The sequence below is a fragment of the Rattus rattus genome, chromosome 15 (assembly GCF_011064425.1).
Source record: "Rattus rattus isolate New Zealand chromosome 15, Rrattus_CSIRO_v1, whole genome shotgun sequence".
NCBI classification, from domain to species: Eukaryota; Metazoa; Chordata; class Mammalia; order Rodentia; family Muridae; genus Rattus; species Rattus rattus.
In genome coordinates this window covers 67,539,307-67,565,867 of record NC_046168.1, presented here as the reverse complement: position 1 = coordinate 67,565,867, position 26,561 = coordinate 67,539,307, and the positions used below count along the sequence as shown (strand labels likewise).

At 40.8% G+C, this 26,561-nt stretch overlaps 1 protein-coding gene across 1 annotated transcript in view; it reads left to right on the top strand.

Moving 5' to 3' along the window:
- Wdr7 (WD repeat domain 7) overlaps positions 1-26,561 on the top strand; it is a 271,935-nt gene that overhangs the window by 15,982 nt on the left and 229,392 nt on the right. The window contains exons 5-12 of the mRNA XM_032885554.1: positions 2,996-3,170; positions 3,808-3,884; positions 4,927-5,046; positions 9,788-9,933; positions 10,595-10,697; positions 13,307-13,448; positions 13,662-13,910; positions 14,539-14,759. Of these exons, the coding sequence (XP_032741445.1) occupies positions 2,996-3,170; positions 3,808-3,884; positions 4,927-5,046; positions 9,788-9,933; positions 10,595-10,697; positions 13,307-13,448; positions 13,662-13,910; positions 14,539-14,759 (1,233 nt within the window). The remainder of the gene's footprint in view (positions 1-2,995; positions 3,171-3,807; positions 3,885-4,926; positions 5,047-9,787; positions 9,934-10,594; positions 10,698-13,306; positions 13,449-13,661; positions 13,911-14,538; positions 14,760-26,561) is intronic.

Below are 26,561 nucleotides of genomic sequence, written 5' to 3'. Positions count from 1 at the left end.
AATAATAATAATAATAACAATAATAATAACAATAACAATAGCAACAATCATATTTACTATTGTTGTTATTACTGTCTTCATCATCATTATTGTCATCATCATCGTTGTTATTATTATTGTTGTTATTATTGAGACAGGACCTGTCTACATAGCTCTGACTATTCTGGAACTTACTATGTAGACCAGGCTTCCTTTGAACTCACAGTGATCTGCATGCCTTTTGCCTCCCAAGTACTGGGATTAAAGGTATGTAGCATTACATTGGCAAAGACTGTTTTTATGTACAGAGATGACCCTTGGTGACATTTGTACTCAATGAAATTACATAAAAATAGCAATTTATTAAACAATTATGTACAACATTTTATGTTAATATTTTTGAGCATTTCATATGCATTTAGTCCATTTTCATCACACTTCTCCACTCCCAAGTTCTCCTGGGTCCCCTTCCACACCCACTTCTCAAATTCTCGTCCTCCTGGTCTGTAGATATTATGGTTTCTACTGAGTTCAGTTAATGTTGCCTCTGTATGTACCTGGGTGACCACTTGGGTATAAGCAACCCGTGAGGGAGCTTAAGGTCACTGAAGAGCACTAACTCACCTCCCTGAGCAGCTTACCGGAAGCTGGGGTGGGGTGTAGCGGTAAACAGTTAAGGCGCTCTCTGCGTGGCTCTGCGCCCACCCTCGGTCTTTATGTTCTAATATGCCTTAACGAGCTCAGTGGCTGGCCACTTCCAAACCTCCACACTGCTAGCACACACTTCTCTGGTATTCCTGAGCTATTGCATTCTAAAATCTGTACTTTATCCCTGCTGCTCCAGACCCAGTCAGAGAAGTGGCCTCTGGGGCTGCTTTTCCCAGATTCTTACATGGTGGGTCTTTGTCTTCTACAGCTCTCATGTTTGTATCCTCTTCCTTCCTTCTGCCCTGGCTATTTCCTTCTCCCTGTCCTGTGTTCTCCTTTAGGAAATCCTCAAAGTCCTGCCTCTGTCCCCCGTCCAGCCATTGACTGCTGGCTCTTTATTGATCAGTTTAAAAAACAACTGTTGGTAGGGATGTGTGGATCCCCATGTAAGCACAAATCAAATCCCAACAGTGGGGCCTTGTGAGTCATTCATCCACTCGTGCTGGAACGGGAAATGGTGTGGTTGGTTATGTGCAGGTTTTGTGCAGCAGTCACGGGTGTTGAGAGTTCATGGGCGCAGTTCCTTGTCATGTCCAGCAAACAGTAGAGACATCTTTTCTTAAATGGTGGAAAACTTGGATCTCTATGTAGACCTCCGCCTTCCCAATACCAAAGTGTCTCAAATGCAGAATCAGTATGCGAAAAAGTGTTTGGGAATATAGCATTAAATCAAGTACAGAGGCTTTTAGTCAGGCAATTCTAATCAAATACCCATGCCCTCGGGAAAGTACTCTTCTCTGCTACTTTCTCTGAGCTCATTCTTTCCACACAGCACACCTTCCCCTTGTATGTGTGTACATGCATGAGCTAGGAGTGCCGGGAGCCTTTTTCAGGGCTCTCCAGGGGTCGCAGGAGCCTCTTTTGGTAGTGCCTAGGGGTCCTGAGGGAAAATAACAGATTATAATATGCATGAACATCAGCCACCCTTCACATCTATTCTCTGTTTAGCACATTACTAAATTTCCTTGTTGGCGTGAAAAAATACCTGCTAAGAAGAAATTTAGGGGAGGAAGGATTTATTTCAGGTTACTATTGAAATGGACACAGTCTGTCATTGTCAGAAAGGCACGGCGGCAAGGTAAAGGCACGTTTGCAGTTAGGAAGCAGAGAAAGAAATTCAATGTTCAGCTCAGCTCTCAGCCTATGTGCTCGCTCCACCCTCACTAAGTTGGGTACCCCTTGCTTCTTCAGTTAAGCCAATCTAGAAGTGTAAAGATATTTTGAATTCCTAACTGGTTTGTGCTGGCTGGTTTTATATCAACTTGGTACAAGCTAGACTTATCTTAAAGGAGGGAACGTCAATTGAGAAAATATCCCTTAAGTCTAGTGGTAGGGCTTTTTTTTTTTTGTGGGAGGGCCCAGGTCCTTGTGGGTGGTGCTGTCCCTGGACTGGTGGACCTGACTTCTGTAGGAAAGCAGGCGAGCAAGCCATGGGGAATAAGCCAGTAAGCAGCACCCTCCATGCCTCTGCCTCAACTCCTGCCTCCAGGCCCTGTCCTGCTGGAGCTTCTGCCAATCACTGTTTGTGATGATGAACTGTTACATGGGACTGTGAGTGAAGTAAGGCCTTCCTCTCCACCTCGGTCATGGTGATCACGGTGATTCATCATGGCAGCAGTGACCCTCACTAAGATGTGGTTCAAGATTCTGTCAATGGCTGGGCCGTGATCGACAGTGTATCCATCACGCTCCCCTGTTCCTATCAGAATTTGTATTGGTTCTGTGACTCACACGAGTTTCATTTTTTTATTTAATTTCTTAAGCTCATTTTATTTGTTTTCGTTTACGGCTTGTGTGCTGATTCCCTTCCTTCTGGGACTTTGATGGCAGAGGCAGGTGGATCTCTTTGAATTTGATGTTAGGACAGTGTATATGGAGAGTTCCAGGCCAAGCAAAGCAGAGCAACATTGTGAGACCCTGTGTCAAAACAAAACAAAACAACAATAGCAACAAAACCAGTAAGCAAAGCAAAACAAAAGAACCCAAACCTAAACCAAGCCAAAACACAAAACCAAAAATGAGTCTCCTACCTCCTCATGTAAAAGTCCTCTTTAGATGCTAGGATAAAAAGTTTAATCATTATTTTTGCCTCGTAAGAGTTCAGAAGCGAGTGTGTGACCTTAGGAAAATATGTTGTCTTAAATACTAAAGTTTAGTATAATCCAATACTGATTTAGTCTTCTGAAATGATTACTGGAATAGTGTAATGTTTACAAGAATACCATAGCGTGTTTAATTAATGCATGTAATCAAGTTTCCCGACAGAAGCAGTACATTTAAAAATATAGTTTTTAAAATTTGACTTCAGTTCTACCAGTTCTCTGTTGGAAATCAGCGAGAGGGAAGGCTTCTGTGCCATGGGCATTACCCTGAAATCCTCGTCGTGGATGCCACCAGCCTTGAGGTGTTGTATTCTTTGGTATCAAAGATATCACCAGACTGGATTAGCTCCATGAGTATTATCCGCTCTCACCGGACACAAGGTCAGTACACAACTCCTTTTGGCAGCTTGAACATCTTACTGCTTAATTTACTGGAACAAGCTATAACTGGTCAGAGTTAACAATTTTGTTATATTCTTATATTCAACAGATATTTGTTTCAGTAATTTGTGATCTGGCCCCGTCACCATGGGTTTTGGCTGAGTTAATATTTAACTCACACGTGTTAGATCGGCTTCCCTCAGTGTGACCGGTCACCACCAGGCCTCGGGAAACTTTAGCTTCTGAGTCTTCTCCCGTGAGGCAGGCTTAGCATCACTACAGTAAGAACTGTAGCTTCCTGTGCATTTCTGGATTCTGGTCTTTCCTCTTTCCAAGAGGCACCGTTTCTCATGGAGACAGTGAAAAGGATGAGATAAAACTGGATGAGCGTCTGGGACTGTGCTTGCAACAGTCAGCATTGCTACTGCCGCTTCATTTATTTTGAAGCCTCTCTTTAAAAACTATGAGGATAAACGTAATTTTTTTCCAGAAATGGACATAATGTAAACACTGAGTTTATATTATTCGAAGCATAGGGAACCATGTTTTTTACCTGCGTTCATGAGAGCAGGCTGTTTTAATGTTAGAAGAAAGCATGGTGTGTTTTACCTTGACTTCTTGTCTCTCCCTGGTTTAGAGGACACTGTGGTAGCGCTGTCCGTGACAGGTATTCTGAAGGTGTGGATTGTGACCTCTGAAGTTAGTGGATTGCAGGTGAGATGGGCAGTGATACCTATCCCTATCATTCTATCATTTAAACCTTGTAGGATTTGTGTCAGTAATTTTTTTTTAAAAAAAGCGTTTCTATTGAAGATAGAAGAAGGATCCTTCGTTATGTTTGCTACTGTGAGTGAATTATTTTCCTCCGTTCGGATGGAGAGCTTTATTCCATCAAGGATGTAAAATAGGGAATGCATCGCCTATATGCAGTAGAGAAATGTAAGAGGGGTTTTCTCCTGCTTTTGTTTAGAACAAAGTTAGGAGGTGGCTTGCTTGAATGAACTAAAGAAGCCAACTACTCGTTTTAGTTACTCTTCCACTGACAGAACAGTGACAGAGTGCCTGACAGACGCACTCTGAGGGAAGGTGTCTGTACACCGTGTGGCAGCCCGGAGGCAGAGAGTAAGGAAGTGACTTAGGACCAGTATAAGTTTCAAAGGTCTGCCTCCAGCAACCAACTTCAACTGTACTCACCTCCTCGGGTTTCCAGTGCCTTCCCGTATCAGCAGAGGGTGCAGAATAAGGTTTAACGCTTGAACCCATGGGACATTTCATATTCAAAAACCAATATAAAAAAAACAAAGCACAAAAGCCATTTTTAGTTTTCTTTCATAGCATATGGACTAGAATAATTATTTATTCTAAATGGAAAAATCAGTTTCCTAACAATATTGATATTTTCCACCTCAGTTAGGGAACTATTAGTGTTGAACTTGGAAAAGACTGGAATAATTAATCATTTTTTTAAAAAAAAACTAAAGTATTTATACCTATAGGAAGACTGCAAAATTCAATCTGCCATTTCCAGTGAAGATGTTCTGACTTACACCATCAGGGTTTAAATGTTGGACAGCTTTGTAGCAAAGACATTTTCGTCGGCTGCTCTCAGAGCACATTTTTTTGCTGCTGTAAAGGGTGAAATGATGGGTGTATCACATGGTACTTCTGTTCCCTTGTGGTGTCTTTATCACGTTGTTGTGATGATTTTAATTAATATATGTTATTCCTGAGACTTTGGAAATCTTTTTCTTTCCAGGACACTGAGCCAATATTTGAGGAGGAATCCAAACCAATTTATTGTCAGAATTGCCAAAGCCTCTCTTTTTGTGCATTCACACAGAGGTCGCTCTTGGTCGTATGCTCCAAGTACTGGAGGGTAAGTTGAAAACATGAAATCATATTTTTATTCTTTATGGTTCAATATAGCTTCCCAGATTTTCAAAGATATAAGACTTGGTTCTGACAGTTTTTGGGGAACTGGGATTTATTTCTATGTAGCAGTCTTTTTGTTTTACTCCGTGGAATGAATGATTTAATGACTATTTTATAGGTCTTAATGTCTACTTTTTGCTATTAGTTATTGTGTAAGTGGTGGTAACGAGGTCTCTGTAGGCTGGGCATTTCTCTTTGTAGTATGTTATGAAACCTAAATAATACATGTTTCCTGGCTTCTTCAAATTGGAAGTCTTAACTCTGTCACTGGACAGCTAATGATGAGAGGAGGATTTTTCCATCTGCATTGCTTGTCTTTAATAATAGAAATTAGCCAGTGTGTTTTGAACATTGGTTCTGTACTTAGCAATTTTCAAAACTTTCCATGTTTTAAAAACTATTCCTTTTTTTGTGATTTTTAATAAAATCATTTCCCCTTTCCTTTTCCTTCCTTCAAATAGTCCCATATATTCCTCCTTTCTTTGTTTCACATTTATGACCTCTTCTCATCTCATTAGTCACTGATGTGTGTGTGTGTGTATGTGTGTGTGTGTGTGTGTGTACTTTCCTAAGTACATGAACACAACCTGTATAGTGTTACTTGAATGTATGTATGTATTCAGGGCTGACCATTTGGTATTGGATGGTGAATTGGCGTGCCTTTCCCTGGGGAAGACTGTTTCTCCAGCTCTCAACATTCCTTAGATTCCTCTAAGGAATGTGTGGGCTTCCTCAAGGTCAGCTTGTCTGTTGTCACTGTCCTTGCTCAGCTCATGTGCAGGCAGTCATGCTGGCGAGACTCCATGGTGCAGCTTCTGACAGTTCTGAGAGATGTGATTTCAGAGCAAATCCTCTGCTTCTTGGGCTCTACAACCCCCCCCCCCCGCCCCAAGATCATTCTACAGTGGTCTCTGAGACTTAGCTGAGGGAATTATTTCGTAGGTGTATCCATTGGACTGGATTCCACAACTCTGCTTTTGGATTGATAGTGCTTTTCTGTAGTGATTTCCATCTGTTGGGAAAGAGAGGTTTCTTTGATGTAGGGTGAGGACAAATATTTAGAATTTAGTTAGGGATTATACTGGCTGAGTAATTTCAGAACTTATACCATCTGAGCAAAGTGTGCTTGTTATTTAAATCTGCTTAACAAATCACTCAAAAACTTACATTAAAACAGTAGAAATGTGTTCTTGTCCAGTTTTGTGAGGAATCAGGGCTTAGTTTAACTGGGCACCTCAAGTTGAGTTCTCCATAGGCTGCCATCGCTGTATCTTTGGAGACTTTGATCTCGTTTGCAAGTTTCCTGTTTGGAGGCTCTCCTGTTCTTTCTTATGGGACAGTTAGGCCTTTCTTCTCTCTGACTGGTAAATGAAGACATTCTTCCCATTCCTTATTCCTTGAGCCCTCTCACTGGAGCCACCCTCAGCAGGCTAGCAAGCTTCTCTCCCAGTAAGTAAACAAGTAAAGGGCATTTGAAGATGCTCTCCACGCCTCTCACTATGTTCTAAAAGACAAAACATGCTCTAGGAACTGTCAGAAAATCTAGCATGTACTGAAGGGAGGAGGGTGTTAGGTGGGCACATCTCATAAGCCGCCTACCACGGTAGGAACAGTTGCTTTTCCTACCTTGGAATACTAATTTATTTTTATGTGTATGGATGTTTTCCTGCAGTTTGTCTGTGTACCAAGTGTGTAGTAGATGACAGTTAATACAGAGGCCCACAGCTTGTCAGGTACAGAGACTAAGAGACTTGGGCATACCATGCTTCTCTCCTCAAGGGTCATGGATCTCTGTGGAAGGAGGTGGCAGAAAGATTTAAGAGCCAGAAGTGGTCCATGACGTCAGTGACAGTGCCTTCCAGATGCAGCAGGGCAGTTGTCCATGAGAACTAACACTGCTGTGACAGCATTGTGTGATATGTCCTCCAGCCTGACAAACTCATGGCAGGAGGAGGGGAGATGGACGTGAAGTCCCACCCCTATTGAGGGGCTCTTGGCATTTGATGGCTTCTGGGAAAGGAAAGTTAGTTTTCTTTAACGATATGACACCTGGTCTATTGACCACACTCCCGGGCAGCTCCAGTCCCAGGGAGAGTCAGCTAATACAAACCAGGCTTAGATTGGTTTAAGAAGGTGGTGGAATGAAGTTTGTTGGGTAGAGAGGTGGGGCATCCTGGAGGATTTGGGAGAGAGGAATGAATATGATCCAATAACATGGAATGAAATTCTCAAAGAATTAATTAAAACATTGTAAACTGCTTACCTGAGCTAGAATGATGCCCACACAGTGAGAAAAGATGTTTATGATGTATGCATATATGAATAACGTGTTCATGTTATAAAAAGCTTGTATGAGGAAGAGTAAAAATGTAAATCAACCACTAGGAAAATGGGCAAAACTATTTGAGAAAAGGAGAGAGCCAGGTGGTTAGGAAATGTGAGAAAAGCGCAGTTTCACCGTAAGAGACGTGCATGTGAGAACAAAGCAGGACCTGGAGAGCTGGTGAGTGTTGGCAGTTGGCAGTCCTTGCTCTGTAGAAGCAAGGAGTGGCATCAGACCACAGTGTCAGCAGGAGAAGCCAGGTGTTCCTGCAGATGTCCACAGCCCTACCCTGAGGGGAGAGGAGTCAGGAGGGCCCCTTGGGGCCTACCGCTATCCAGCCTCTGTGAGAGGAGAGCTCCAAGTTCAGGAGAGGCGCTGCCTCAGAGGAACAGGTAAAGAGTGAGGGAGCATGATACCTGCTATCCTGAACACACACACACACACACACACACACACACACACACACACACAGAGTTAGAGCCTTTAACTCACCAGGATGACTTTGCAGGTGTCCAGAATTTGCCAGCTTTGCTATGATCAAATAACATTGTTTTGTGCATGGCTTTTATACTTTATGACACATTTTACTTTTTCGGTCGATCAATGGCTATTTCCATGCTTAAAAAAATAACTCCTCACGTTTTTAGTAAAAGCATACAATAAGGTAGCCCCTGGGGAGAGCAGGTGAAGGCTAGAGCTCCCTCAGTGGCAGATTCCTAAACCACTGCTGTGTGACTCCCAGGAAGACCACATTACACTGACGTGATTGATGTTCACTTCACACGAGCTTCCCTTCCCTAGGGCAGTAAGGGCATTTCTCACAAAAACTAGCCACTCCTTTCCTGTTTTCGATGCAGTCGAGTCATTGGATAACAGTTCGGACAAACAGTAGTATAAACAAAAAGTATAAAACAAACAAACTAAAGGTCATCTAGAGAGTTTTATAATCTGAAATACTCTTAAATTTGGCCCCAAACTTTCTGTGTAGCTGGGATTGACCTCAAGCTTCTAACCCTCTTGCCTGCACCTGAGTGCTGGGGTTGGTATTGCAGACTTACTTTGTGTAGTGGTGGAGATGGAACCCTGGGGTCCCATGCACGCCAGGCAAGCACTCTACTGAGTTATATTCCTAGCCAAAGGCCGTTGTTTTCTCTGAAGAAGAGTAACATAGAAGACTGTGCTATTGAGTGATGAATTCTCACTCCCCTTGAGCAAAATTTAGAATGTACTTTTGCCAAGTATTGCAAATATTGCAAGTGGAAGAAAGAACTAGTCTGTTAGAAATGTAGCCTAGGGGTTTATACCTCCTAGTTTTGTCACATATTGGTATGTACCTATATACCTATTTCTTCTTTCTTTCTCTTCCTTCTTCTCTTCTTTCCTTCCTTCCTTCTTTCCTTCCTTCCTTCCTTCCTTCCTTCCTTCCTTCCTTCCTTCCTTCTTTCTTTCTTTCTTTCTTTCTTTCTTTCTTTCTTTCTTTCTTTCTTTCTTTCTTTCTTTCTTTTTTTTTGAGACAGGGTATTATTATGTGGCCCTGACTGACCTGCAACTCTTATGTAGACCAGGCTAGCCTCAAACTCATAGAGATCCACTTGCTTCTGCTGAGATTACCAGTGTGCACCATACCCAGTTTCTGATGTGTGACATTGAACAAGTGTTGCTAGTGTCCTCTGTATCCCTCTCCTGATGGTAGATCAGGGGGCCAATAGCCACTTGCCTGTGTCTTTTAGTGGGTCTGAGGGTCAGATAAGATAAATATAAATGTACCGTGAACTTCATGTGCTTTGTAAAAGTGAGCCTATGCAAGGTCACTGGGTGCTGTTCCTAGTGAAATTATAGCACCTTGACCTTTCCATACAGAATTATTAAATATTAAAATGGAGTCTTTGCGCTTCCTATTCATAATAATAATTTTAGAACACTGATGCAGTAAGGCCAAGCAAGATAATTCTACTGAGCAGAAAATAATATAATGTCACAGTATATGGTCAGAAATGTACCAGATACAGTATCAGTTATGGTAAGTATTCTAGAGGGTGGAGTTCTTAGTATTTGCCTTTATCCAAGGTGCGCCTCCTTCCTTGACATACAGCAGACTGAGGGTTCTGGTTACTACACTGGGGCCATACCTGCTGCGCTTGACCGAGTCCATTGCCTGCCAGAGGCTGCCCAGAGCTGGGGCCTATGGTGACTGCCCCAGATCTCTCTGAGAAAATATCTTCATCTGCTAAATCATATTTCAAAAGCCTGGGTTTGTTAAATATGTTTTCAGAACTTTTCTTCCAGGTGAAGTGTTATTCTGTCTTATTTAAATCATACCATGCTAGAATAAATTAAAATTGTGAATTTCTTTTTTTCCTAGGTGTTCGATGCTGGCGACTACTCCCTGCTGTGTTCAGGTCCTAGTGAAGATGGACAGACATGGACTGGAGGGGACTTTGTGTCTGCAGACAAAGTCATCATTTGGACTGAAAATGGGCAGAGTTACATTTACAAACTCCCTGCCAGGTATGAAATAGATAACATAAAAAGATTTTAGTTAAATGTAAAGGATTCAGAATTTGAGGTATAACTCTAAAGAAAGAATGTTTATGGAGTGTAAATATTTAGCTTCAGGATGTCTTAAGGTTTGTATGTAATCCCAGTTTAACTTCTAGGTACAAAGAAACAGGTAGACTTGTTTACACTCATTTATTTACTATATGCATGTACGTGCATGTGTGCATGCATATACCACTGTGTATATGTGCAGGTCAGAGGACAACTCGTGGCCATCAGTTCTTTCCTTCCATGTAGGTTCCAAGGATCAAACTCAGGTTCTCAGACCTGGCAGCAAGCCCTCTTACCTGTGAGAAGTCTCACGAACCTTTAAAGAATGTTTTTTTTTAAAGCTATTTAATCTGTACTTAAATTAATTGAAACTTAAAATCCCATTTTTGTCTCTTGTGATAAACCTTGGAATAAAATATTTCATATTTTATTATTTCCTTTATTATTTTATTTTATTTTTGAGACAGGATCTCACTATGTAGCTCTGGCTGTCCTAGAACTCACTGTGTAGCCCAGGCTGGCTTTGAACTGCCTCTGCCTGCAAGTGCTGGGACTGAAGGGGTATGCCACCACACCTCTCTGTCCTATGGGTATTTTGATGCTTACTTTCCTGTTTCAGTTGCCTTCCAGCTAGTGATTCATTCCGCAGTGATGTGGGGAAAGCAGTTGAAAATCTGATTCCTCCCGTGCAGCATAGCCTCTTGGATCAGAAGGATAGAGAGGTAAAGTCCTTCAGGTGTTGTTTCTGACTGATAGTTACATTGATGTGTATAGCATTCCAGAGGCTCAGTGAAGCCCAGCAGAGTGTTAGATCTCACAGAACATTGATTGGGTGATTACAAGCACATTTCAAAATTTGCAGATTTTTAATATGCAATTTAACTATTAAGTAGTACCTGCCTTTATGTAAGAATACAAGTGATCTCATCTTGATTATGGATTAGAATTGACCTTTTACAAAATTCATATTGACCATGAAGTTATTGTATACTCACACAGTTAGAACACAGTGAAGATGGTTTTTAAAGGCGAGGGTAATAAGGGTGCTAACGCTGACCGATGCTGTTATTTGATTCATGCATCACAGTATCCCTCAGATCAAGTAGTGACTCAAAAACCTGGACACTAAAAGTAAAAATTAAGCATTTTTTCTGTATTGAAATGGAAACTCACGGTGTTTTCTAAAAGCCTTGTTTTACTATTTATAATTGAACTGTGCGTGCTGGAGGGAGGGCTCAGGCTAAGAGCATTTGTTGCTCTTCCAGAGGATCTTGGTTCAGTTCCCAGCACCCACATGGTTGCTCACAACTGACACTAACTGTGATCCTAGGGGAACCATACTGTTTTCTAGTCTTTATGGGCAGCAGGCCACACATGGAGTACACAAATGCAAGGCAGGACTCATACACATAAAATAAAAGAAAAGTGAAATGTAGTAACACTTATCCTGGATTTGCACTCCGGTCTCTGGGAACATTGAGAAGAAAAGCTTTGTCCAGGAGAGGAAAGTCTTGTGTGCTCTGGTGTAGGTTGGGTTCCAGTTTAGCTTTCTGACCCTTATGTTCACCGTCAGTGGGGAATGCAGGCAGGATAAGTAGAAGGGAAATGACTTTGTCAATGAATATTTAAATATAGAATTTATACATCTAGGTATACTTTAAAATCCTATATGAATTATTTTCTCTCTCCTTTCTTGAACTGTTAACTTGCTACTGTCCAGCTGGGTCAGTCACTTCCAGCTAAGCTAAGGGGTAGGGACGTGTATGAAAAACGCTGCATTAAAGAACATAACACAGTGTTCACTACACTCCTCGTTGCTGTCACAAAATACCTAACATCACTGTAAAAGAAGCAGCGTGCACCTTGCCTTAGAATCGGAGGATCCCGTCTGTCTGTCTTGGTGGGGAGATCTAAGGCAGCTGGTCCCATTGCTTCCGTCATCAGAACACTGGCTCAGCTTGCCTTCCGTCTGATGCAGTCCTCCCCAGCCTGTGGGAATCTAGACGATCTTTAGCACATCTTCAGACGCCCCGTCTTTCCGGATTCTAGATCCTGTCGAGTTGGCAACCATTATTACCCATCATGTGCCTGTGTTCCTCTTTAAATCCCAGCTGTCTAGTACGTGCTAGTTTACTTAAGTTGTGTGTGTGTGTGATGTGTGAGAGACGCCCAGACCCTGAAATGCGACTTTGGTAGCTTCCATAGCTTCTCCCTGTTAAGTGTGGAATTTTTTAATTTAAATCATCCAAGTTTAAGCAAAGTTAATACTTCCCTATACGTACTATAGGTAGTTTCCAGAGGCCAGTGACTTCTGTGAGGCAGTGGAATACTGCAACTAGATTATTTGTTAGCTATAATTTTTGAAACTGAATTTTATATTATAATTTTTTTACACAATTTTGTAACAATTAGTTTGTTACAATTAGTTATATAAATGTGGTTAATCAAATGCTATAAAGTATCCTTATTTTTAAAAATGGATGGGCTGGAGAGGTAGCTTAGCTCTTAAGAGTGCTGGCTGCTCTTCCAGATGTCAGGGCTTGATTTCCACTACCCATATGGCCTCTCCCAAGCATCTGCAACTCCAGGACCAAGGATCTGGAGCCCTTTTCTGTCCTCCACACTCACCAGGCATTCCCATGTTGTATGGAAATGCTATTATTCCTAGTGACTTAAGAGAAGGAAGAAAGATAGCATTAGTGAATTCGCTTCTTTTCTAAGGTGATTTATTTTAGCTGTTATGTTTTGAATTTCATACTAAATTCTGTATTTACATCATTCTTGTCTCGTGCCTTCCCAGCCCAACTTCTCCCCTGACTCTCGGTTCCTGCTCAGCCTGGGCCTTCCTCCTCTTTCCTTCCCACTGTTACCCAGAGATGTGACTGCCAATACATTCTGCTGAGTCCGCTTACTGCTGCTTATGTGTGCAGCTCTTTTTTATTTTTATTTTTTACAGTGCAGACTTCTTTTTTGTTAAGAGTGACCTGACTTCTATATTAATTATTTAACAACAAATAAGTAACTTTCCCTGTGATTGGTAACCACTTTCTATAAAATGGAACACAGGACTATAAACACTGGTTTAGAGAAAGGCTATAAATAAATAAAAGGTTTTCATTCCCTTAGCGTTTGTTTCTACTGTAGTTGACATGAATATTAACACTATTAAATTACATGAAAATACACTGCATAATCATGCTGTAAGTTCTTTTAGAACTGTGGTATGAATCAAAGCATCTAGACACTTTAGCATGAACACGTTAATCTAAAAATTCCAAATAACAGCTAAAGACACTTGATTTTTCTTTTTCTTTTTTCTTTTCTCTGGCAGTTGGTAATTTGTCCTCCTGTTACTCGGTTTTTCTATGGATGCAAGGAATATTTGCATAAGCTACTAATTCAGGGTGATTCTTCTGGAAGGTTAAATATTTGGAACATAGCAGACATAGCAGACAAACAGGAAGCCAATGAAGGTAATAGTAAATCTGCACATGGAGTTCGTGATTCTTTCTATAACATTCTGAACCTTAAAAAAACTTAAAATATCTATATCACTTTCTTCTAAGTATTATATTTGATCAAAGTAGACTCTTGGTACATTGCTGAATCAATCGATCAACATTATTTAATGTCATTATTTTTTAAATATATATGTATTTATTTTGTATGACACCAAACCTCTACAGGGCTAAAAACGACAACTTGTATTAGTTTGCAAGACGCATTTGACAAACTGAAGCCTTGTCCCGCTGGAATTATCGATCAGCTGAGTGTGATTCCAAACAGCAACGAACCACTTAAAGTAACTGCGAGTGTCTACATACCAGCACACGGGCGCCTTGTTTGCGGCCGGGAAGACGGAAGCATCATTATCGTCCCTGCCACCCAGACGGCCATAGTTCAGCTACTGCAGGGAGAACACATGCTCAGACGAGGTACACTGAAGTCCACTGTGTTCTGAGCATCTGCAACCCTGACGTTGAATTTCCCCACGCTGTTGTTTAAGAACTAAAGCCAGTTGGTGTTGCTAGTGCAGTTGGTTGTAGACATTCAGTTAAATTCTAAATCTCTGTTACGGAAAAAATACTACGAATGACCGTAAATAAGAAAGCATTCAGTTTTCATCTCCTTCACATGTATCAATAGTTTCATAAACTATTAGTTGAGTTGATTACTATATATTATCAGCAATATTGATACTCTTCTAAAACAGTGCACTAATGTAATTTTTTTATAGCTGTGTGAACAGTTAAGTAGATAATGGAAATTAACTACTGCATGTTATGTACTCAACATAGCAGCATTATTTTTATTTCTATTTGTAATAAATATGGGAATTATTTTATATTTTGTACTAATTCTTTACAGTTTGACAGATAGCACGCATGCACAAAGCCTAGCATCATTTTAAAGGCCTGCTAGTTTTGGGGAACTAGCTCTACCCTGCTGCATAGACCTGTTCTACAAGGAGAAGTTATGGCGCTTCAGACATTTCACGTTTGCCCTTTGAAGCATTGTGAAGGCTTTAATTTTCCAATTCTGGATTCCAAACCTCTTTCACAGGCTGGCCCCCGCACAGAACCCTCCGTGGCCACCGGAACAAAGTCACGTGTTTGCTGTATCCTCATCAGGTCTCAGCTCGGTATGACCAAAGATACCTGATATCCGGAGGTGTGGATTTTTCCGTCATCATTTGGGACATTTTTTCCGGAGAAATGAAACATATCTTCTGTGTTCATGGTGGTGAGATCACACAACTTCTGGTACCGCCAGAAAACTGTAGTGTAAGTTGCTTTATCTAATATGATTCTTTTGTGGTAGAGGGAGGGGCTCTGTTGCTCTCAAGTGTATAAATGGGATCCACAGTAACTTAACGGGTAAGACTTGTTTTATTTTTGGTAAATATGGACCTAATATTTATTTTTCATTTTTGTTGATAATTACATTGTCAGAGCTGCTTTTCTGTTAGTACATCTATTTAGAGCAAATTAACAAAATAAATTATTCAGCATTTGTATACCTCTGCATGTAGACATTAAGTTCTTTAAAATATTAGCTAAACTTCCTTATATATTATGTTGTCACACAATATCTAAAATGGTCCAGCAGGGGGCAGCATGGCCTTCGGAGACCGTAATGTAGGCAGCAGCTATGTTTGCGCCTTCATTGCACAGTGCTGGGTTTCTGTTTCTGGGGTACAGGTCTGACAGTGTGAATAGCATACGTGACTAAATATATATTAGTTTGACAAATGTTCACCGCCAGACAGAAGAGTTAACAAATTACATCCTCTTTTTCTTTATTTTTTTTAGAGTTTTATATTTGAGTACTAAAATGATTTACATTGTTTTCACCTCTCCCTTCCCTTCAACTCCTCCTGCACACCCTTTACTCCTTTTCAAATTCATGTTATCCTCTTTTAAAAGTCTGCTTATGTGTACGCTCATGTGTGCATGCACACACAGACACACACACACACACACACACACACACACACACACACACACACACACACCCTACCTTACAAAATGCGTCTGTGTTGGTTGGATGTACATGTATTTAGTGCTGAGCACTGGGATTGGATAATCTATCAGGAGGCTTGTTCCTGGAAGAATTGATTCTTTCTCTCTCAGCAGTCATTAATTGCCTGTAGGGTCTCCATTTCTGGGTAGGACCTTGCGAGGTTTACGCTGTCAAGATTGGCATGTCAGCTTGCGTTGTCGTTATGCAGGTGTTAGACAGGCAGCTGTTTTGTCAAGATTTCGTGACCGTAGTTTCTGCATCACATCTAGAAGATGCCTTTTCCTACAGCAGGCATCCGGGCACTCAGGCTCACATGATATTTCTGCTCCGTCTGATGCAATTTTCCCTAAGCCATAGTTTTTCTTTCTAGTAATTTTCCTTTCATTCTAAGGACTGAAAGCTTTTTTCCTGATTAGCATTTTTCTTGCATTTTGAGTCTGAATTTTTGTTGTAAACTGGATTTGAATGTCGTGTTTCAGAAGATGTTTGTAAGCCTAGCACAGTATCTGAGTCAAGCAAAGGAAACATGTTTATGTAATTACCAAAAAGCAGGAGCAGGATATTACTGCTTATTAAAGAGAATTGTCAGGCCTTGGTGATTAAGAACATTTGTTGCTTTTTCAGAGGATCCATGTTCAGTTCCCAGGACCCATGTGGAAGTTCACAACTATAATTTCAGTTTCCGGGGTTTTGATGCCCTCTCTGGTTTCCTTGATCAAACTGCATTCACCCGTTATATAAATACATATATGCAGGCAAACACTTACATACACACATCATATACACACACAACTTTTAAAAATGTAGTTATCTACAGTGTTCTTTTTTCTCTTTACACCTAATTCATTATATTTCGAGAGCATTTTCATACCATCAGTGAAATTGAAAAATTAAGAATTAAGTAAATAATTCTAGATTGCATAATGGAGGGCAGGACTGAAAGTGACTTTCCTACCTGACCCCCTGCCTAGTGTGGCCAGTGGCAGTCGTTGGTTGAAAGTGTTTCTAGGAATCTGCTGCTGACAGAAAGGGCTGGAGATTTGCTAGAAGGGAAGCTTGGGAAGATTGAAGGGAAAGAGCTAAGCTGGTGTCAGGATACAGGTAATTTAAAAAGATGTCCTCCTATTTATTTATACATTTATGTATATATTTCTTTTTGAGAAAGGGTCTCACTTGTAGCTCTGGCTGTGGAAACCACTGTGTACACCAGGCTGGTCTGGAATCACAGAGATCCTTCTGACTTCGCCTCTTGAGTGCTGGGATCAAAGGCGTTCGCTACTGTGCTTGGCTTTCTGTTCATCTTTCTACGTTAGTACAAGGTTGCTTTTAGTGATTTAAGACACAATTTTAATTTAATTTTACTGGTTTTCTGTTACTAGGCATAAGCATTAGTATAGCTAAGTGTTTTTGTAGGTTGAGAACTTTTTCTAATAGATTCTTAAGTTGGGATTTGTGTACAAAAATAAATGAATTTTTATATACATTTTTTTCATACAGTCTTGATCATAACTTTTTTTTCCCTCCTGCAGTTCCTCCCAGATCCTTCAAACTTTAGGGTTTTTTTTTAAAAAATCTTTCTCTTTTGAAAACGAAAACCCTTGCTTTCCTCCCAACCATATGTTCTCTCTCTCTTAAAAAACATAAACAACCCCACCCCCCAAACCCCAAACAAACACTACAAACATACAGAAAGGAAAATCAAAACAAACATGGGGTATATATCCACCACACTCCAGGGCAGCCCCATGCCCAGGAGCAGTTGGCCAACAGCAAACAAACTTCCCCTTTGTGTGGGCGTGTGGACTTTTGTGTTTTGTTCTCACGTTATTTTGTCATAGTTTTCAAGGCATTTGGACTGAAGTGGCCATATCACCCTCCAAAAACTAGAATTAGGTCTAGCTGCCACTGCACTAAACAGAATTCTTTACCATCCTCTTCAATCTTAAAACTTCATTAATTTGGGGGGCATAGGCAAGAAAAGCTCCTGCTTTATTTAAAAAGATAGACTACATTGGACATTTTTGGCTGGTTCGTGTAGTCTGTGCTTTCTGATCTTTCTTACCTTTGTGGTATGAGGGATCACACTCAGGACTTCGGGTGTTAGGCAAGTGCTCTCCCCATCTGGCTGCACCTCAACCCTTGTGTTTTTAACACCGCTGTTCCTTCTGCGCCTGAGCTAGGCTCTGAAGTCCCTAAGCCCAGGTGACTCTGGAACTTGGGACTCCCTCTGCCTTTGGCTCCTGAATGCTGGGATTGTGGCTCGGCTTTTGTTTAGTTTTTACTCTGTGGTCATATGCTGCTGTATCTAAGATAAAATGATATTTTTATGCTATATATTACTTGAATGGTCAAATTATGTAATGTGCTCCAACTCTTTTGTAGGGTCCTGAAAAGAGCAATACAATACTAAGGAATTATCAGTGCAGGAAGGTCCCTTTCACAGCAGTAAGAGAGATTCAGTCAGCCTGCTGGCTGTGTCAGTATTAAACCAAATATTTAAGAAATGTCTCTATTTTTGTACATTTTTATGTCTGTCGTAAGCCAAAAGAAGATTCCAATGGGCATGAATTTAATTATTTATCTATTATTTAGTGTGTGTGTGTGTGTGTGTGTGTGTGTCTGTGTGTATATGTGTGTGTCTGTGTTTGTGTGTTATGTGTGTGTGTCTGTGTGTCTGTGTGTGTGTGTTATGTGTGTGTGTGTGTTTTGGGTACACATGTGCGTCTTTTGGAGGTCAGGTTACTTATTCACCTGCATGGGACTGTTTTGATTTGGGACAAGGGTATAATTGTGAATAAGATATAGTTCATGTTCGATTAAGTCTAATCTAGGGAGAGAGATTAGCAAGAGAGCGGTCTGACTCATGAAGCAGTTGTGAGGTTTGATGCAGCAGAACACGTTTTTACCCATCACAGCTCTTTGAGAACAGAAGAGACTTTCAGGAAAGCGGCTCAGGGTAGTTTTGGGAGACTCAGAAAGATCACATCCATTGCGTTGGGCTACTTTTGTGTGTGTGTTTATGAAGTCACAGATGGTGTGCCAAGAAAGCCCAATTCTCAGGCGATTTTGCCCATTTGCAGTAGGGCTGTGAGCTCTTTATAACTGCTTTCTTCTCATCCACGCTTAAGCTGCGTGGGTTAGGATTGTTCAAGTAAGGAGTCTCTTATTTCTTCCCAGTCTGACTTTGAAACTTTCAGAGAGGGCGGGAAGAAGGATCAATTAATTATATTTTAAAGGTTGACAAGGTAATTGTCCATATTTGAGGGATAATCCAGCAACTCTGCATCTTTTTATTACTTGGAATAGAATTTTCAAGATATGAAGAGACTGAGTGAGAAGTTTTATTGTCTCCTAATTTCTTAGAAAATAGTTTTAAATTCTACTTTTTCCTCTCTGCTCATTGTCCAAAATTGTGGTTTTCAGTGGCCTGAAAAGCTCAACAGGGTCGTTTCTTTGTGATACCCCAGTGTGGATCACAGAGGGGTACAACTGTTACCTTTGTGGGGCCTTTGTCAGGGAGACCACACATCATAAAAGCAGGAGATCTTGCCCCTTTTATTGATTTTCGTAGGACATACATTGGCTTCCTCACTACTCTCTTGCCTAGTAGTGTACTTTCAAGGTTAGGTTTCTTTATATTCTTTGGTATAACTTAGACAGCAAACCAGTATCTCTTTTAAACAAAGATACATGCATTCTGTTAATATGTTAGGACAGAGACACTTTGTGCCTATGTGGGAGGCATGTAAATTCAGTGTTTATATCCTGCAAGCATGACAGGCCTCAATGTGGTAAGGCAAGGCAAACAGATTAACAATTGCAACTCAGATGTTGGACTGCATTCATGGTCTCTGTTGAGCCACAGAGCAGAGGCCACTCTTGTAGGTAGCCACCTGGTTTTTTTCAGTGCTGATAACTCAGTCTGGGCTGAGCTGGGTTGGGTGAAGAATGGAGATGGTAAACACCTGTATATATGTGCATGCAAACATTGTTTATTATTTTTTAGTATAGGCTTTTGCTGGGGTTAGGATCAACCGTGTCATTCTGTTGGTTATGCCTCCCAAGTGTTTGGATTGCAGGCAAACACATGTCACTGCGTCCTGCACCGGCTGACTCTTTTGAATTACTTAAAACAAAACAAAAAAATCGACACAACCACCGCAAAAGCCTTAAAATATTTTCAGGGTCTTCGTACCTAGCCTTATTGGTCTGTAAAGCCCATTAATACAGATCCTGTGGGCTCTGACTACCTCAGGTTAGAGGCATGAATTGCTGTGCCAGCTTTCATGTTGGTGTCAGGGACCTGAACCTGGATCACCATGCTTGCCCAGCAAGCCCTCTACTGAGACATCTGCCCAGCCCAAGTGAACTTATATTTGAGAAGATTTTATTGATATATGTGACTATCTGGCCTGCATACATGTTTGTACACCATGTGTTTGCCTAGTTCCCTCAGAGGTTGGAAGAAGGTATTACATCCCCTGGAACTGGAGTTGTGAGCTGCCAGGTGGGGCTGGGAACTGAACCCAGGTTCCCTGGAAGAGCATCCAGTGCTCTTAGCACCGAGACATCTCTTAGCATATTTTAGATATATATTTTTTCTTTTGATATTGTGGATGTTATAATTCCCCTTAAGAGTATTAGTTTGAGCTCTTAACTAAAATATTAAATATATATGTTTTTATTGTTGAATTTTTTTTTTTTGGTTTATATCTTTGAATTCTTTAAACTATAGATATTTTCACTTTTTTGTTAGTTCACGTTGAGTTTTTCTTTTTGGTGTAGTTTCACATTTTTTTAAAAGTTTGGAATCCCCTCCCTGCTGAAAAGTTCAATAATGCGTGAATAAAGGCAGTGATTGGATTAAAAATAAATACAAAACTTTTTTATAACTGTGTGGTGAGATAAGAACAAGATTTTCATTTCTCATATAACATAACCACTATGCTATGTTTAAATATATCTTTCTCTGGCATCCTCTGAATCTTGTGTGGAAGATTCATATTTATTTGATGCTTCTGAAAAAGATGGAGATTCTAGTTATCCATCTTGTATAGGGAGTAAAGGAGGATGTTAACATTATCCTTAAAGTAATGTTATTCATGTGATTGGTTAGTTAGGGTTTTAGTTGGGTCATATGATCTCATAAAATAGATATGAAAAACCAGCTTTTTCTTTTTTAAAGTAAAGTTTTCATTTCTGATACTGAAAAAAATTCTGTTTTTTTTGTAGTTTTGTGCAAATGTGGAAATGAAATTAATATTTAATTTCATAGACTCTTTCTCCTTTTAGATAGAATATTTAGAATGATAAATGACATCTTAAAGGTACATTTATGTTCCAAAGAAAGAGTTCTGGGAAGTACGAGAAGTAATGATTACGAGACAAGCGGGATTGATTCATGAGAAAAAAAGCTGGTCAGTTACAGCTTGTCTAATGATGGGCGTGCTTAGGGGGAGACAGTCAAGCATTCAGAGATTTAGAGGACATTTATACAAAGAGAAAATTATTGGGACAAATACAAGACTGCTCTTCAAACAGTGCCACCAAAGGATTATTGTAGTTTAGGAAACAAAAGTAGGAAAACTCGAAAATAAAAATGAATATTAGTTGCATTAGAAGCCATTGGAGAGTGGAATTGTCTCCCCAGGGAACTAGTGGCTGGGCTGAACTAGCTGCCTGGAATATGTGTATTCGTGCTTAGGAACATGTTACACGAGGGGTTTCTGGGAATGCTTTAAAATGTGTAAGGTCAGACTGGATGACCTAGGTGGTATATTTTGACTTTCAGACACCAAGATAGCTTGTAGGATTTTGCTCTTCAGCACTTAAGGTAATGGGAGGATTATTTACTGGCAAATTCAACAAACCTTTTTAAATATTAGGATTAGGTTCCTTTGACAACCAAGTCTCTGTTTTGGTCTAATATTTTTCTACTTGTCCTTACGCCATTTACCTTATTTTTTTCATGAAAAACAATTTTTATTTGGCTAACTATACGGTTGCTTATTGTTAGCTTTTACTTTTAACTTAGAATTTGAGGTCCTAACTATATATTGCCTTTAACACAAGATTAGTATTGTGAAGTATTTTGGCCTATAAAATTATGTCAGTGATAGGCTACTTTGCCTAATCCACACAGATTCTCTATAGCAATGAAACACCTTTTAATGAAATTGATTAACTTGAGATTGGTTGAGGTCAGTGGTTCCAGAAGTTGAAATTGTGAGGTTCGCAATTGGGGTACTTGAAGAAATACTAGAAATTGTATTTATTGGTTCTTTTAAGTCTTAGTAAATGTAAGTTTCTAAACATTTATTTGGATGGGCAGTGATACCATCACTAATTTTAAAAAAAAATCATATGGTATATATTTCCACAAAGAGGGGCCCAAGACCCTCTTATAAGTATGCATCTAGGTAAACTATTTATTTGAGGCATTTGTAGGTTATACTGTATGAAGCAAACAAAACTTAGGGCAGGAGAGATGGGTCAGTGGTTAAGAGCACAGACTGCTCTTCCAGAGGTCCTGAGTTCAAATCCCAGCAACCACATGGAGGCTCACAACCATCTGTAATGGGATCTGATGCCCTCTTCTGGTGTGTCTGAAGACAGAGACAGTGCACTCATATACATAAAATAAACAAATCTTTAAAAAAGAAAAGAAAAAGAAAAAAAACCCCAGAAATTTCAGTGCTGGCATTAAACTCAAGGCTGCATGCATATTATACAAATGTCCTATCACCAAACCATATCCCAGGAATTTGTTTTTGTTGTTTTTTACAATAACACCCTACTACTTTGTAACCCTGACTGGCATAGAATTCATGATCCTCTTGACTTGACTTGGATTTATAGTTTCTAGTAGAGTTATCACAAATTGGCAGAGAAAATATTGATGTTATTTCTTTTATAATGTTTATTATTTTTTCCTTTTATTGAGAATAATTTTTTCACACAATATATCCTGATTACAGCTCCTCCTACCTCTTCTTTACTTCCCCTTGTATCTGGATTCAGCCCTCGTCTCCTTGCCCAGAGTGGAATGACACCTCCTCAGAGGAGGAGAGGGGATGAGGAGCTGTGCAAGGGGGAGACTGGGAGGAGATGGGGACCTGCAATTGGTACCAACGTGAATAAATGGATTAATTCATGGAGGAAAACTTTAAAAGGAGATTAAAAGAAGAAAAGACTACATAGGCTGGAGAGATGGCTCAGTGGTTAAGAGTTGCTTAACTGGAGTTCTTCCAAAGGATCTGGGTCCCATCTCAGCAACCACATGGCAGCTCAGAACTGTCCAGATACACACGCAGGCAAAACACCAATGTACATAAAATATAAATAAATAAATTAAAAAGAAGTCATAAAAAAAACAAATGGACTTCTGTGGGATAATAATAAAATATAATGAGATAAAATTACCACATGTGAGTAGGACAGAACAAACGGAAGGAAAAGAGGCCATGAGAATGTATAAGAAGCAGACCCACTGATTTGCACTCTCAGGAATCCCATAGCAACACTAAATTGGAAGCCATTAATATGCACACACACACACACACACACACACACACACACACACACACACATAGACACGCATGCAAGCACAGGATCAGAAGGGAATAGAGAACAAAAAAGTAATATAAAAAATAAGATAAACTTAAAAGCAAACAAACCAGGAAGAGCCCCAACATGAGATCATGAGACAAGGAGCCTCAAAGATGCCATTGAGTTCATTTCTGCTGCCCCTCTCCTGCTGGGAGTGCAGCCTACCTTTAGGAGAGTTCGTTTCCCCAGTGAGTTGCCCATGGAGGAAACTAAGTTTTATTTGCAAATGATTTTCAGCTGGAGCTGGCTTCTGGGCTGGGCATGTGTCTACTTCTCCTTTTAGCTCTAGAACTGGAGCAAACCCATGCAGGCCCTGTGCACGCTCCTCAGTCGCTGTGAGTTATGTGCATTGGCACTGTTGGTTTTAGGGCCTTGTCTTCACGGTGTCCATCCCCTTGGTCTCTGTTGCTCCTGCCTCCTCTCCGAGGGGTTCTCTGAGCCCAAAGGGGAAGGATTTGACGGAGACATCCCATTTAGGGCCGAGTGTTGTGCATCATGTCTGGCTGTGGGTCTGCGTATGTTGCCATCTGCTGCAGGAGGGAACGTCTCTAAGGTGGCTGAGCAAGGTGCTGATCTGATAGAGCAGGATGGCGTTAGGAGCTATTTCATGGCCACCCCTCTTCTCCTTTTGTAATACTTGGGTTTTATCCTAGGTCCTTGGGCTATCTGGTCTAAGGTTCTTGGTCACCAAAACAGCGTCAGGTATGGCTTCTATCTCCTAGAGTAGGCCTTGAGTCAAGTCAGTCACTGATTGGTCACCCCCACAGGCTAAGTGCCACCATTACTCGAGCATTCTTTCAGGCAGGGCAGCATTGAAGATGAGAGAGTTTGTGGCTAGGCTGGGTTTATGTTTGTCCCTTGGTGTCATACAGAGTGCCTTCCTGTACTAAATATGCTAGAACGTAGGGGTGAAGTCTTTATGTAGGCACCAGTTCGACTTCTCCATATCCATGTTTAATGAGTTCTGTTGGTCTTGTCTTCAGCAATGGGTCTTGCTGTCAGTTTGTGGAGAGCAACATTGGAAATAGCCTGGGTTGTGTGGGGGTTCCCATGGGACCCCTTTGGCCAACAACTCAGTTAGATGTAACCCAACCCCAAAACACTGGAAGCTTCACTGGGTGACCAGAATGTCCAGTTTGGGCTCTCTCTCTCCCTTATTTTTTTTGGCAAATTGTTTAGATTGCTTACACACACACACACACACACACACACACACACATATTTATGATTCCCATCTTCCTGAAGAACCACCGTACTGATTTCCATTGTTGCTGTGTGAGTTTGCACTCCCACCAGTAATGAATGAACATACCCCACATCCTGACCAGCATGGGCTGTCATTTGTTACATTGTAGCTGTTATGAGAGGTATTAGATGAAATCCCAAAGTAGTTTTGATATATATTTCCCTGATGGCTAAGGATATTGGACATTTCTTTACATTTTTCTCAACCATTTAAGTTTCTTCTTTTAAGAATTCTCTGTTTAAACCAGTACTCCAGTTAATTGGGCTATTTGTTTTGATATCCAGTTTTTTAATTCTTCACACACTCTAGATACTAGCTTTTTATCGAATATGTATTTGGTAAAAATATTTTCCCTTTCTGTAGTCTACTTTGTTCAAATGACAGTGTCCTTTGCTGTGCAGAACTTTTCAGTTTTATGAGGTCCCATTAATTAATTGTTCTTAGTTCCTGTACTAATGATATCCTGTTCAGGAGATCTTCCTGTGCCAATGAGTTCAATGGTATTTCCCAACTTCTCCTTTCTCAGATTATGTTGAGGCCGTTGAGCCACTGTGTGTTGAGTTTTGTGCAGGGTGACATGTATGGGTCTGTTTGGATTCTTCTACATGCAGCTCTCTAGTTTGACCAGCACAGTTTTTGAAGATGCTATCTTTTTTCTAGTGTGTATTTTGGTTTCTTTATAAAAAAAAACAAAACAAAACAGAACATATTCATAGGTGTGTGAATTTATGTCTGGGTCTCCAGTTTGATTCTATTGATTAACTTAAAAGTTTTTTTTTCAATTTTTTTAAACATTTATTTATTTATTATGTATACATCATACAGCTTTCTGCCTGCATGTATGAAGGCAGAAGAGGCACCAGATCTGATTATAGATGGTTGTGGGAACTGAACTCAGGACCTCTGGAAGAGCAGACAGTGCCCTTAACCTCTGAGCCATCTCTCCAGCCCTGACTTAAAGTTTTTATGCCAGTACCATGCTGTTTTTATTCTATAGCTCTTCAGTACAATTTGAAGTCAGGAATAGCGATACCATTTTCACACAGAGGCACAGAAGTTATACACGCACCCCGACAGTTTTTAGTATGTAAATGATGGAAAGAATTTGGAATATGAATGCTTTCCAAATAAGTTTTGGTGAATGTGCTACATTTTTTAGTTGGTGACCTTGGTGTATGTGTCTCTGTGAGTGAGTATAGCCTTGTCAACCTGGAACTTTCTGTGAAGCCTAGCCTTGTATTTATTTTTTAATTTTTCCTTTTTTTTTAATTTATTTTTACACTCCAGATTTTATTCCCCTCCCAGTCCCCCCCCCCCGGGTTCCACATCCCATACTTCCTCCCTGACCCCCCTACTGACCCCACCCCCAAGCTGTCTCCACAAGGATGTTCCCAACCCACCCACCCCAACCCTCTGGGGCCTCCAGTCTCCTGAGGGTTAGATGCATCTTCTCTGACTGAACCCAGGCCTGAGATTCTTCTGCTTGTATGTGTTGGGGGCCTCATCTCAGCTGCTGTATGATGCCTGGTTGGTGATCCAGTGTCTGAGAGATCTCGGGTGTCCAGGATAACTGAGGCTGCTGGACCTCCTACAGGGTTGCCCTCCTCCTTAGTTTCCTGTAGCTTTTCCCTAATTCATCTAGAGGGGTCAGCAGCTTCTGTTTGTTGGTTGGGTGCAAATATCTGCATCTAACTCTTATAGTTGCTTGTTGGGTCTTTTTGGAGAGCAGTCATGGTAGGTCCCTTTCTGTGAATGCCCCATAGCTTCAGTAATGGTATCAGGTCTTGGGATCTCCCCTTGAGCTGGAACCTACTTTGGGGCTGTTGTTGGACCTTTTCTTCAAACTCTTTCTCCATTTCCATCCCTGCATTTCTTTCAGACAGGGAGAATTATGGGTCAGAGCTTTGGCTGTGGGATAGCAACCCCCATCCCTTACTTGACACCTGTCTTTCTGCTGGAGGTGGATTCAATAAGTTCTCTCTCCCCCTTGTAGGCCTTTTCATCTAGGGTCCCCCACCCCTTGAGTCCTGAGAGTCTCTCATTTTCCAGGTCTCTGGTATATTCTGGCGAGTCCTCCCAACCTCCTTCCTCTGAAGGTCGCCTGTTTCCATTCTTTCTGCTGGCCCTCCAGGCTTCAGTCCTTTCCCCCCACACAATACCAGACCATGTTCCTTTCTATCCCCACCCCATCCCCGTTCCCTCTCCTGGC